Source organism: Colias eurytheme, chromosome 22 (genome assembly GCF_061535395.1).
Source record: "Colias eurytheme isolate Ceu_HAF_F1 chromosome 22, ilColEury1 Martin Lab GWU primary, whole genome shotgun sequence".
Lineage (NCBI taxonomy): Eukaryota > Metazoa > Arthropoda > Insecta > Lepidoptera > Pieridae > Colias > Colias eurytheme.
Genome location: NC_143001.1, coordinates 6,810,933 through 6,825,355, shown reverse-complemented (window position 1 = coordinate 6,825,355; position 14,423 = coordinate 6,810,933). Strand labels below are relative to the sequence as shown.

The following is a 14,423-nucleotide window of genomic DNA, read 5'->3' as shown; positions in this document are numbered from 1 at the left end:
TCATGTTACGAAAAATTTATTCGCATTAATGTAATGTCGTATTTAAATTTTAAGATCGTCCAGTGAAACACAGAACAATCTGTTTACCGTCAATGTCAAAGTAAATTCTAATAAAAAGTGGATACTCACACTGAATAAAGATATAAGAATAATAATTTTATAATATTATTTCTTGAAGCAATTTTATTAACTAATCTTTATACTTCCCAATTTATATTTGAATGTATTTTGGTTTTGCATACATTTTCAAAACTCGCAATAAGAAACACAACCAATGACATTGACAACGACAAGCGCAATTATACATTTTTTTTTTATAAACAGATGATTGATGAATCAATCAGTCAACACTCAGTCAATTGTTGTTCGGCTTTCAAATTCCTGCTGTTGATAAATAAATTTATTTTAACGCAATTATTCTACTAATTACATAAAAAATTATAGTAATTAATAATTAACGTTGAAAATGGTTCGTATAATAAGTCAGGAAACGTACGACGACGTCGTTCGGGAGAATATTGAAGAATTTGATATGACTCCTGAGGATGCTATAAAAGAAGCAGTAGCACAATTTGAAGCTCAGGTATTATATATTTTATTTACTCCGTTAATTGAATAGTATATTAACTATAGTAACCTTATTACTGGAAATACTTGTGTCATAAAGAAGTGAAAAAATACAAAGATAAAAAAACTTTTGTATTTTAAGGGTGTGGACTTATCAAACATTATTCGGGATCTGAGTCTAGGCCCAGGTGATAATCATTTAGTAAGCATTACTGTAACAAAATTGAAGGAACTACCAAGAAATAATAATGAAGAAATATCAAAGGAACTGGATGTGTTAATCGTAAGTGATTCATTTTTGTATTGTTATATTAAATTTAATGTATGAAAAAGTATACTCGCTTCTAACACTTACTGTTTCAAAAGTGTAAAGAACATCTTTTATCAATATTTTAATGTTTATAATAAACAGGCCTACCGCGCGTGTCTTTGTAGAACACTTAACAAATTATTCACTAGAACCTTCCTCAAGAACTACTCTATCTATTAAAAAAAAACCTCATCAAAATCCTGTTGTATAGGTTTCAAAAATTAAGCATGTATATAGAGACAGATAGACCATGATAGGAACTTTGTTTTATACTATTTAGTAATCTATACTAATATTATAAAGCTGAAGAGTTTGTTTGTTTGAACACACTAATCTCAGGAACTACTGGTACGATTTAAAAAATTATTTCTGTGTTAGATAGCCCATTTATTGGGGAAGGCTATAGGCTATTTATTATCACGCTAAGACCAACAGGAGCGGAGCAATGCGGGTGAAACCGCAGGGCACAGCTAGTATTGTGTATTATTGAACCCTAATACAAACTGATGTTGTTGAATAAATAAAAAAATAATTTGGAAAATCCAAAAGTGCACGCCTCATAATTTTTTTTTAATAAATATTTATTAATTATTATTTTTGTTTATTTAATAACAATTAAACCACGTCGAATCAGACCCTGAAAAATGAAAGGGCTCTATTCCTGAGCATACTCAAGCGTAAGAGAAAAAAAAAGACTCGATTAATAAAGTATTTCGGTCGCTATCGTGTTAACAAGAAAAAGGATCCGCACATACAGACACACGGACGTCCAAGACAGAACTTTTTTAAACTGTTTTTTAACTAGTTTAAATAACAAAAATGACATCAAAAATATCATGAACGTTAAAAATAGTGTTTTTTCTTAATATGTGTGTGTATGTATTATCTTAAAAGTGCAATGTATGATACATAAAGACATTTTAAGTTTGAAAAATCAGATGTTTTGCGCGAAGTGACAGTAGTACCCACCTCAACGCTTCGCTTATGAGGCGTGCAATAAACGATACATTATCATGTTTTCAGGCAGAATGTAACAAAGACATAGCACATAGAGTAAGAGCAGGCAAAGAAGGGGCGTATAACATACTTATAGAATTATTAGATACCTCCTACAAATCATACATACAAACTCCCAATGAAACTGAGAAAATTGCATTTTTAAAGAAAGTTTTAATAAGTTTAACGGCATTGATGGATAGTCAGCCAGATTTACTTGATCCAAAAGGAATAGAGTTAATGAAAACGTAAGTATGAAAAATTACTTATTACTTTACTAGAGGTCCGCCCCGGCTTCGCCCGTGGTACATATTTCGCAATAAAAGGTAGCCTTCTCGGGTATCAAAATATCTCCATACCAAATTTCATGCAAATTGGTGCAGTAGTTTAGGCGTGATTGAGTAACAGACAGACAGACAGAGTTACTTTCGCATTTATAATATTAATATGGATTAGAATTAAGTGAAAAATTATTGTACTAGATTTTCACCCGTAGCTGTTCCTGTGGGATTTCCGGGATAAAACAAGGTTTATGTCATATTCTGGGTCTCCAGCTACCTACCAAATTTCATTGTAATTGGTTTAGTAGTTTTTTACGTGAAAGTATAACAAACATGCATCCATCCTCACAAACTTTCGCATTTATAATATTAGTTGGATAAGTTATTTTGATGATTAGATGAAAAAAATATTTTTATAATTTAAATACATTATAATGATATGGACAACAAAAATAATTTATTAGTATAAACATTAAACCAAACATACTGCAGTGTCTTAGAAAATAATATGTATTACAATACATATAATATTGATCTATAAAAAGATGGTGTGTGGCAAGCACATGTGTCAGAAGTGAAACTTCTTTGACAAAATCGTCGCCCTACTCCATGACGTGATGATATTGCCATGACGCGACCTTGAAATTTTTCTCTCACATACCTAAAGAAGTATCACTTCAAAAAAAAGTGTATAGTTTTTGTAGCCTAGTAAAATATTCATTTTAATTATTTATTTTATTAATTTTCAGTTTATTAGATAATGTTGAGAATCAGGAAATATTAAAATCAACACTAAGATGGATGAGTGTATGTTGTCTCAAACATGAAATAAACAGACAGAAAATTTTCGCACAAAACATTATAGAGAATTTGAAAAAACTGCTGAAAATTAAGGGTAATACAAAGGTATAAAGAAAATATTTTTTTAATTAGTTTTATATGTACGCTTTTGCGTTTTAATAATAATATAAATATGGAAAAGTATAAAAAAAATCACAAGTTTGAATGATACTTTATTCCGCTCAATCATATATTTTTTTATTATGTTATTAGAATATTTATAAGATTAGAAGAGCCATACTAAAAGAATGAAATGTACTACAATTAATTTTTGACATCGTATATAATTGGAAACAAACAAACACACATAGAATCATGTCTAACCAAATTGTTTACCACACAAAATAATGTTTTAAAAGATACAACCTAAATACAACATTTAAATGATGTTTTAAACCAGTGAACAAAAATTTCCACTAATAATTTTTGAAAAGACCAATATTGAGTAAAAAAAATTGGTTGTCTGTAAAGTCGGTTTACTGACGATAGTTGAACGTGACAACGTCCGATTGTGCTTCTTTGTCGCTCGTTCCGCGCTCTCGCTCGCACTTCAAGCCTTACATGGAACGCCTCAGAGCGAGGTAACGCCGCATGAGTCATGTTTTTTCGTGCGTGCAGCCGGCTCTATCGAATTATAAGACATTGTCACGTCAAACATTACGTTAATATCACTTTCTAAATCACATTTTAAGCCCTTTAAAACCATTTTCACACATTACAGTTACTAAGTGAAACATTACAAGTAATTCGTCGGCTAACACTCGACGACGATATTCGCATGGAGTTTGGTAAAGCGCACGAACATGCAAGAGAACTTGGTATGCAGCTTTTGGAACCGCTGACGAATTTGTTGAAAGGTTGGTAGTTTTATGTTGGAATAATTAGTAAGTTTATAGTGTGATTTTCCAAAATACTGATTAATTACCTATGCATATGGCCACCGTGAATTATATTATCTGTGATTATATATTTGTTTTTAATTATTTTTATTTAAGAAGGAGAAGAAATAAATAAAGAAAAAATATTTAATTGCATTATACTCTATTCTTGTCCCTGTGGATAGAGTAAAGGTGTTTTGTGTCTTATTGAATATGTGAATGTGTAATTTTATTTTGTATTATTTATTAATTAGATTATTAATTGTAGCATCGTTTTTTTTTACAAATTATTAAGATGTTTCTAATACTGACAGACATTCTCAATTAGTAGCTGATTTTTTGCATTTTTTTTTTGTTTTATTGACTTTTTTTGTGTTGTATCTTATGTATTTGTATGTATGTATCGTGTACCGATACTAGCTTTCCACCCGCGACTTCGCCCGCGTTTTCAAAGAAAAACCCGCATAGTTCCCATTCCCGTGGGATTTCCGGGATAAAACCTATCCTATGTGTTATTCTGATGTATAAGCTGTATTGTGGTAAAGTTTCATTCAAATCCATTCAATAGTTTTTACGTGAAAGAGTAACAAACATCCATACTTACAAACTTTCGCCTTTATAATAGTATTAAGATGTATCGTATATCGTAGAGAACACGAAACCGCCGCTCGTATCGGAACTAATGCTGACGTCAGCGAGTCTGTTGGTACGACACGAGCTGTGCGCTAAAGTTGCCGAGTGTGACAATGGGGTACTGTTCACTGTACTCGCTGATAACTTTGAAAATATGGCTGTTGCTCAGCAAGCTGGGAAACTGTGAGTATTTTGTACTAGTAAATTGTAGTATTATGTGTTTTAAGCTATTGCATAGCTTCTATCGCGGGCCTTGAGCGCAGGGACCGAATCCAGAAATTCCGTAACGAAAAAACCTCACGCTCCCCACGGGGACGGGCGCGGAGGTGTGGCTTGAAAGCATGCTATGCAATAGCTTTACCGCGGCAGTCCCCGAGTGACACACTAGTACCAGTCTTTTTTTTTAAATCTAGAATTTAAGTATTTTTATATAATAGGGTGTCCTGACGCCGACGAACTATGCTCAATGGAATTATAACTTCCTAGTTCATATGCTGATTACGTAAAAAATACTCATAAAATTCCAGACGCATTATTTTCCATTAGATGGCTTCTTATTGACGCAATGAACACATTAGCGGAGTCGTATACGATAGCTGCGCGATGCTAGGGATGTTAACATAGTTTAAAAAAAATGTAATTATATTTTTTTGCGTCGTTTTGTTGTTTTATTTAATTTACATTTTGCTCATGCAAAACTTTAAATTTCATTGGGCATAGCTCAACGAGAGTGGAACACCGTATTTATTAGACCGCTAAGCTAATTCGTGTACGATTAAAAATTAAGTAGATAGTTTAAAAATATTTTAAGCTCTAACATATTATACAACTTTCAAGATTTAAGTGTGAAATAATTATTGTTTTGATAATTGGCACTACTTATACAATACTTGCAGATAAACTGAATGATAAAATTATTTCATGGGTTACTGAAGTTTGATTGAATAGTAACCGATATCTAAAGAGAATAGAAACATAATCCTTTCGATAAAACTGTAGGATTAAGAACAATTGTTTTTTTAACGGGAATTGAACCCAAGATCCAAGAATTATAAATTTGAATTTAGTTTTTAAAAACTACATATTACCAAAGTTTACAGACGGAAAAAGACATGTTGTTATTACAATACAATTTATTGAAAACAATTAAAAATTCTACACACATTACATGCTTCATACATATGAAGCACCCCAACATGCATTCATAGTTTTTAATCTATTTCACACAATGAATAAAAAGTATGTGTCTATTATGTAATCTAACATTGTCACATTCTAGATTTTTACTTATTTTTATCAATACTTTCTTCTTTCCTTCCAACCTAAAACCCGCATAACTTCTCAGCGGACTGAAAATACGATCTCAAAAACAAACACCGCTCGTTATCTATATGCAGTGTTTTTTTCTTTACAATTATTTCATTCTCCAATTTACCCCTTTCGTGTATCAATTCAGCTCTTAATTTCTCCGTTTCTAAACTGCGTCGTTGTAATAAACTCATACTGTCATTTAAATCGCGTATTTCTTCAATCAAACCGATTAGAGAACCCTCCCTACAATTTTCCACGTTCGGCCTACAGTGCTTAACGTTCAATCTCGTTTGCGCCACTTGAATCCTCTGCGATACCTTCAACATTTCCTCGTGTAGAGTTTCCAGAATGTTCTCCGTTTCAACTATCTTTGATAGCGTCAGTTTTAATTGGTTCTCTAATTCGATTCTCACTTGATCGGTGCGCGCGATTCTAGCACTTAACGCCTTGTTAACAGTTATATCTTGCGAACGCAAATCGCGTGCTGAATTTATGAGACATGCGTCAACTCTTTCTCTCAATGCCTTTGATTTGTCTATAGCAGTTTTGAATTGTTGTAACGCGTTCACTGTGAATTGCTCCCACGATTGCACGTTGGATTGTCCTTCGCATAATCTCGTAGAACCAGCTGAGTCTTTGACATTACTGGATTTAGTTTGCAGTTCGGAATTATGGGTTTCATATTTGAAAGCAAGATATTTGTTGCTCCAGTCGCGTTCTAAAGCTTCTTTCGCAGCTATATTCATGTTCATTTGACTCTCAATGTCTCTTAACATATCAGCTTGTAGTCTTTTAACATTTTGTATTAAAACTGACTCGTTGTATAAAGCGTCTTCTGGTTCATCGTAAACAGTATCAGATTGCATTCTATTACGCCGTAAGTTTAGGCATTCCTCTGTTATGTATTCTGGGATCTTCAAAGTATCCATTGCGTTTTTTAATTGTTGACGTAAAGTTTCCAGAACATTCATTTCTGCATCAATGTCCCGTATAGCTCTTTCCAATTCAGATTTCCAATAGTTGATATGTCTGGATCTGTGTTTTAGTTGATCTGTGCTGTCGCTAAAGTCGTTGCAAGATGTTTGGTTCACTTTGACGATGCAGTTTTTTGTAATAGACGTATTTTTATCAGTTTTTCCTATGATATCACCTTTTAGTATTTCGCTGTTGTGTTTCTGCCAGTTGTTTATTGTTGTTAATCCGATGTTTTTGTCTCCGAATGAGAGATGATCACCGTTATTTGGAAATGCCATTTTTTCTTACACTTAGTGTTGTTAAGAGTGAATTAACTGGTCTGTAAGCAGTATTGATTTATTTGTTTCTATAGTAACTTAGTAAAGTTTGTATAAAAATAAATATTCATGTTGCTATGATCACTAACAATAGTTTACAGCAATGAAATAATCGATTTCAAACAAATTAACAACTCGGAGTTGAATGTTATTGGTCTAAGAACATGGTCACACTTTTCAAAGTGAAAAACCGGCATTATTCTAAATACACAGTTAAACCATGTTTTTTTAAATTTTCTATTAATTTATGTTAATGTGATAAATAGTACAAACGAACGAATTAAAATAGTAGGAATGCTATAACATAAAAATATTTTTTTTTTTTTCAGAATAACAGCGCTTGCCGGTAACGACGATGTCAAGAGGCAGTTGGTGCGAAGCGGAATTGTTCCAATCATTGTGTCCATTTTAGCGAGACATTCCGTAAGTTTGAAAATTAAATTTTGTATATCTATACTATCTATGCTATCTATACTAATCTATACTAATATTATAAAGAGGAAAGGTTTGTAATTATGTATGTATGTATGTATGTATGTATGGTTTTCACGCATAAACTACTGGACAGATTTCAAAAATTCTTTCACCATTAGAGCTGCATCTTCACTGAGCAACAAAGGCTAGGTTTTCAAACTCAAACATTTTCAAAACTCAAATCAATTTCTCAAGAATGTAGTTGTTTTTGCGTTCAACTACTTAAAAAACGACGTATTGCCCTACCATATCTTTTTGTAGCACCGCACTACGAATTATATATGTATAATATAATAATGATATAATATGTCATTGATAATGTAAATACTTTTAAATAGCGAAAAGGGATGCATAATTAAGTTTTGAAAATTTAAACAAAAATAAATTGAAAATCAACTCTTTACTTAGACGATTTAAAATCGCTTCTAACAGATGGTAACTAGAACAAACAAATGTTTGATATAATAAAGATATTAAAAAACTGAAAACAATCCATTTATGTATTTTGTCAATTAAAAACCACTTTTAAAAGATATTTATTTCAATATTTTTTTTTCCAGAGCAACCCAACAGCAGCGGCCATAACATTAAAATGTATAGCGGCGCTAACGTTACGTGAATCGGAACACTCTCGGCAGTTTGTGGACGCGGGTGTAGCGGAACATATAGTGCAGTGTATGTTGATGCATTCGGGCGATAGATCTGTACAGGTGAGATAGAGTTAGAACATATAGTGCAGTGTATGTTGATGCATTCGGGCGATAGATCTGTACAGGTGAGATAGAGTTAGAACATATAGTGCAGTGTATGTTGATGCATTCGGGCGATAGATCTGTACAGGTGAGATAGAGTTAGAACATATAGTGCAGTGTATGTTGATGCATTCGGGCGATAGATCTGTACAGGTGAGATAGAGTTAGAACATATAGTGCAGTGTATGTTGATGCATTCGGGCGATAGATCTTTACAGGTGATCTTTATATAAATCCTACTATAATATTATAAACTAGCTTTCCGCCCGCGGCTTCGCCCGCTTTGTCTAAAACCTAATAAATGATATACTAAAACCTTACTCTTGAATCACTCTATCTATTACAAAAAACCGCATCAAAATCCGTTGCGTAGTTTTAAAGATTTAAGCATACATAGGGACATAGGGACAGAAAAAGTGACTTTGTTTTATACTATGTAGTGATGCACACGCAAATAGGTACTACTGAACCGATTACAATGAAATTTGGTATGTAGGTATGGTAGATGAAGACCCATAATAGGACTTAGGCTATAGAAACGACATAGGATAGTTTTTATCCCGGAAATCCCACAGGAGAGGGAATGATAGAAATAATTGATTTTTCACGGTCATGTTCTATTCTGACCTATATTTCCTGTAAAGTTTCATCCAAATCCGTCCAGTAGTTTTTACGTGAAAGAGTAACAACCCATACGTACATCCGCGTTGTCAAATGAAAACATATTTCCCGTTCCTATGGGATTTCCGGGATAAAAAATGTCCTATGTCCTTTCTCAGGTCTCAAACTATACTTGTACCAAACTTCATCCATATCGATTCTGTGTTTTAGGCATGAACCCACATAACATAAGATCACACATGATCAAAAAATAACCATTAAAATAAACCAATTTGATAATTTTTGAAGTGAAACATCTTTAGGCTTGTTGATAGTAAAATGTCACGGTCGCATCATGGCAACATCGTCACGTCATGGAGTAAGGCGACGATTTTGGTATCTTTGAATCTTGCCAGAGAAGTTTTACTTCTGATACGTGTGCACAGCACACACGCTCTTTTTATTGTTATTTGCTTAATTTGTACATTTTATTTTCAGAAAAACGGTTGCTGGGCCATAAGAAACATAGTGGCTAGATCAAAAGATCTTAGCGTGAGATTCCTTGAATTGGGAATAGAACCAATACTAAATAAGGCATATGAACAATTTGCGAAAGATTTTGGTTTTGATATTAAATCTGCGTTAAGAGATTTGGAGTGTGATGTCAAATTGGACGAACAGTGGACTGGAAAAGGTGTACAGTTGGAGCAATAAACGCGGCGTTTGAAAAGCGACGTTTGGAAAGCGACGTTTGAAAGGCGGGGGAAACGCTCAGTGTGCGAATTTTGTGTTTTGTGTACTGGCTGTATGATTGTATGTTATTAATTCTGTGTATTGAATAAAAATGCGTTGATTTGGATGGGATTTAAATGTTTATGGTATTTGCATTTAAATATGTATGTTGCGTATCAAGAAAGTGAATTCTAAAATAAATATTTAATAATAAAATCAATTTTACCGTTTGTATTTGCGATCACGCCTAAATTATATAACAATGGAAAAGATTTTTTAAAACAAGCAAAGCCGTAGTAGAAAGTTAGTTAGTTCCGGATATAATATGGCCGTAACCTATTCACTTTACATAATATGAATTTAAAACACTGTCGCTTTAATTCAAGCTTAGAATTTATTCCAATAACAACAAGGCTAATAGCAGTACTTTTAATCAATAACATAGAAGATGTAATAAATAGTTCTAATATTATATTAATATTATTTTCAAATACTTTTGAATAAAAAAATTATAAGCTACGTTGTGTTTTATTTTATAACCTGACAGTTTAAATGACCTCTGCAAATAATATGATATAAAAAAACACTAGTTTTATACTCTCAGTGCGTTATTATTTATTATTTGATTATTATTTTCAATACGACACTTAAAAGTACCATAATGCAAAAGAAAGAAATACAAACAGACATGTATTAGAAACATAATGATATTTTTAAGATTCAGCACCAAGTACTTGATTCAGAATAAAAACCAAAACATAATTAATTATATACATTTTTTGGCAAAACTAGTTACTAGAGAAATAATTTGTTGAAATATTTGGTGGAATTCATACAATTTGGTTACAAGAAGTAGCTTGGTTACTATACAAAGCTTAAAAAAACACACACACTTATCATTTTTCGAAACAAGGATATTTCGCTAATAATCATGCAATCTAATCATAAATGGACAACTTACACTATTGATGAGATTACATTATAAATAGACTACAAGCCCGCATAGGAAAAAAATATGGGTCAAATGAACCACCAGGGGACATATCTAGAACGATAAAAGAGCAAAAAATAATAAGATTCATCACTATGCCGTCACTTATAAGCTGTCCAACTGAGTGCAGATGAGAATTGAAAAGTACAGGTAGACTCGGTAAATTTTGGTCATATATTTTTGTACGGCATTCTTAACCATCGATAGATCCATTAAAAATAATAAGAAACCGCTCAGTGCCGTACAAAAATGGTGGCCCACCAAGTCGGAATTTTTATTTAATTTCCGAGAGTTAACGGGGGTAAATTTGGTCATTTGACCATGTACGGCATCTGTGTCATACTATTGCTATACTGCTTTTAATCCATTATTCCGCAACGCCGTACAAAAATCATGGGGACAAGGGGAAAAAATCGAGAGTTGTAATCCCCTCTCTTTCCCCACTCCAGGGGGTCAGTCTAAAACGAGTGGTTATCTTAAGAACGGGTTATTCATGACACTGAACTTTATTTCAATCAAAAGCTTTCGTACAAAATGTATGCTTCTTTTTGTGGCTAACCAATGATTAATAAGTGACCACAGAGCAATTAATTGGTATATAAGTGATATAGTGTAGATACGTTACCAACACAACATTCAATCTTCTAAAACGGCATAATAAGTACACTTGATTAGACGTCAAAGTGAGATGGCATGATTCAATTTTCGTGAGCAAAAATGAGGCAATTAAAGTAAATTGAGTGGGGAATGTGGAGCGTTAGTTAGCGCACATAGGGCGGAGCGCAGCGCAGCGCATTTTACATTTTTAAACTAATATCGACATTGTCCTCATTAAAATGAAATAACAATTTATTTCCGAATAGCATCGAAGCATGCAACACACAGGTAGTGCTCTTTTGAATATTATTTTAATGGGGACAATATCGATTATAATTTATTAATTAACAATGAAAAATGCGCAACGTTTTGAACGTCATTGGCGCATTCTTGGGTAGTCTCAAATTATGCTATGTGGGCATGCACTCCACACACAATTTACTTCAATTGCCTCATTTTCGCTCACGATAATTCATTTTTTTTAGCTCGCTATTTTTCGCATGTGATAGCTTCGATCCTCCTCACCAATAAATAATATTTTGTTTTATAACAGCTTACATTTTAATTAATTCTCTCATCATACTATGCTTACGGTCTTTATATAAATTAGAGAAACACCTATTGAACGCTTGGCCCCAACAAAACATGTATTGAATAATACTTTTTAATTTTTTATTAAGATTGAGAATTAGGTACAATTGTAAATGGCACGCTTAATAACTAGATCAGCAGTTTAAAGCAGTAAAGTAAACAAAATGGAATAATTAAAAAGAATGAAATGGATCAGTGAATATAGAGGTAATTGAGCAGTAAACTAATTATAATATGGGCGGTAAAAATTATTGAACGAGTGTGGGCAGTAGAAAAAAGGAATTTGTCGGTAAGAAATCTCAATCAAAGCAATTTTATAAATTGTAAATGAGGTGGTAAAAAAACAGTACTTAAATAGTAATGAAAATTAAATGATTTTGACTGAGGGAATTAAATAAAACAAATTGTATAATAATAGGAACTTTTATTCGTAATTCGAAACATACTTAACTAAGTACATAATTAAAATGACATAGAATTTGCTTACGGAGAATTTAAATAACTCTCCATAATTAATTATAATTAGGTAGTTATGTGAAATAATATTAAATAATGACTCAGTGCGCACACCTTGCGCGGTCGATGGTAGTACCGAGACTATATCATCGAGCTACTGACTCAAGGAATATAAACCATAGCATGGCCCGTAAGCCCATGCATTTCATATCAATTCAATATCAACATTATGTTGTTCACCATAGAGTACATAACAAATACTCTGTTATAATTCTCTCATTAGCAGCTAAAATAAACTTATTGTATAACAATAATTGATAATAGTGGTAATAAGCTCCGCCCAACTACCGAAAATTTCTCTTATCAATGAATGGAGTTCGGATACCACTTGCTATGATCTGCCGAACTATTTATCGAACCGCTCTTGGCATCATTTTTACCGCTCATACAGTTACATATTAGGCGAATCAATTATTGAAGTGAAAACTTCTTTAGCGGCGTTGGGTATAAAATCTTAAACTCGCGTCAGGACACGTGGCCTGATCGAAAAAGCGTAAGACGGATTTTTCACCATTCCAAAATATCAAACATGCTGAACGTTAATAATCAAGTTTTCACTTCTGCCGGCACTCCCGGAGTGCAACCCGTCTTTTTTTTATTTTAAGAATTGACGTTGTATGATAAAATAACCGACCAATAGATTTTTTATTACTGTCGCAATAATTAAACCATCCCTATTAAATTAAATAACAGCTCAGTATGATTTTGAACTGACCTTAATAACATCTCGAATAAAATAACAGCTCAAAAAATTTGTTCCTATTAAAAATCCTTATATGCCATGTATGAGAATTGATATTAGCAATAATTTTGGTAAGGAATGAAATAAAACAAAAATTATAAAAAATATTTTTATTTAAAAAAAAATGTTACATTAATGAGGTTCAATAAAACATTTAACAAACTTACAACAGCTAACAGGTACCTTGTATTCGTTAAACATATTTAAATACAGATCCAAATTGTAAATTTTACAATATTGTTTAAATTATCTAAAATCGATGTTTAAAAATTATCTCGCTATTGAAACTAATTAACATGTATTATGTTTAAAAATCAGATAAAAATTATAAGAATTCCTTTGCGAAATTAAAATAAACATGAAATTTAAAATTACTAGCTGCTACCCTATTGCCTATTGGTTAGGTATTTGCCAAATCTAAAAAAAATATAGAAATGAAATTTTACAAAATATAATTGAAAACTAAATTTAGAGCGAATTCTAGTAAACATCGGATAACTTATCAATTGAATTATTTTTAAAATGTCCAAGACAAAGCGTACATACTAAATTACACAGCACTAAATCATAATTGATAATTATCATCACAATAAGATTTTAAAAGCATACAAATAAAACACTTATAAATAGACACTTAGAGCCGATTTTTCAATATCCAAAGAAACAAAATAAAGAGAAACACCTATAATTTAATAAACGATTGAAAAATCAGCTCTTAACAAAAATACATAACTGTAAGTCATTAACGTAAAAAAAAACAACTAGACTCATAATTGCACAAAATTGTCTTAAGCAAAAGTCTGCTTCTTTCTCTAGTAGGCAGAGTTTCTTAATGAGCGCTACAATTAACTTTGAACATTATTACTACGAAATAAGGTGTTAATTTCAATAAATGTTTCGTACGCATTTTTAATCAGTTTTAATAGACAATTGTGAATTTAGCTGTTTATAATACGTCAATGCTGTGACCTGATAAAATACAAAGATACATTATTGACTCCATTTCAGTTTTCTAAGGCACATATTTGTAGAATTTTGGTAAGTAACAGCATAATTAGACCCATAATTTTGTCAACTTTTTTTCATAGCCATTATTTTTATACATAAGTAAGTACCTAAATACAAAAATCTTATAAAATATACGGATTGTATCCATGAATAATAATAACATAATAATTATTGTTAGAAATATACCAATTTACTAGCATTAGAATTTTAAAGGGAAATGTCATAAATTATTATAGTCCTTTTCATTTAGGATGATTCCTGTGACACTTCATCGTTTTCCGAATTACGTATTTTATGTTTAAAAAGTCAAAA

At 32.0% G+C, this 14,423-nt stretch overlaps 2 protein-coding genes across 2 annotated transcripts; one reads left to right on the top strand and one right to left on the bottom strand.

Moving 5' to 3' along the window:
• The first annotated feature begins 368 nt into the window (after nucleotides 1–368).
• LOC149898749 (armadillo repeat-containing protein 6 homolog) lies at nucleotides 369–9,837 on the top strand. Its single transcript, XM_090115130.1, has 9 exons — nucleotides 369–583; nucleotides 710–850; nucleotides 1,901–2,121; nucleotides 2,904–3,060; nucleotides 3,716–3,851; nucleotides 4,523–4,688; nucleotides 7,438–7,531; nucleotides 8,143–8,292; nucleotides 9,433–9,837. The coding sequence occupies exons 1-9, from the start codon at nucleotides 467–469 to the stop codon at nucleotides 9,646–9,648; spliced, it is 1,398 nt and encodes a 465-aa protein (XP_089971256.1). The 5' UTR covers nucleotides 369–466; the 3' UTR covers nucleotides 9,649–9,837.
• LOC149898750 (tektin-3-like) lies at nucleotides 5,626–7,069 on the bottom strand. The gene has a single exon (XM_090115129.1). It carries the CDS (start codon nucleotides 7,067–7,069, stop codon nucleotides 5,828–5,830), a length of 1,242 nt encoding a protein of 413 aa, XP_089971255.1. The 3' UTR covers nucleotides 5,626–5,827.
• Nucleotides 9,838–14,423: the final 4,586 nt, after the last annotated feature.

Bases quoted from the DNA above. Each gene is read 5' to 3' on its own strand.
- LOC149898749 (XM_090115130.1), top strand. From the start codon at position 467: ATGGTTCGTATAATAAGTCAGGAAACGTACGACGACGTCGTTCGGGAG. The intron at 2,122-2,903 runs GTAAGTATGAAA...ATTAATTTTCAG, and splicing joins GGAATAGAGTTAATGAAAAC to TTTATTAGATAATGTTGAGA. The intron at 4,689-7,437 runs GTGAGTATTTTG...TTTTTTTTTCAG, and splicing joins GCTCAGCAAGCTGGGAAACT to AATAACAGCGCTTGCCGGTA.
- LOC149898750 (XM_090115129.1), bottom strand. From the start codon at position 7,069: ATGGCATTTCCAAATAACGGTGATCATCTCTCATTCGGAGACAAAAAC.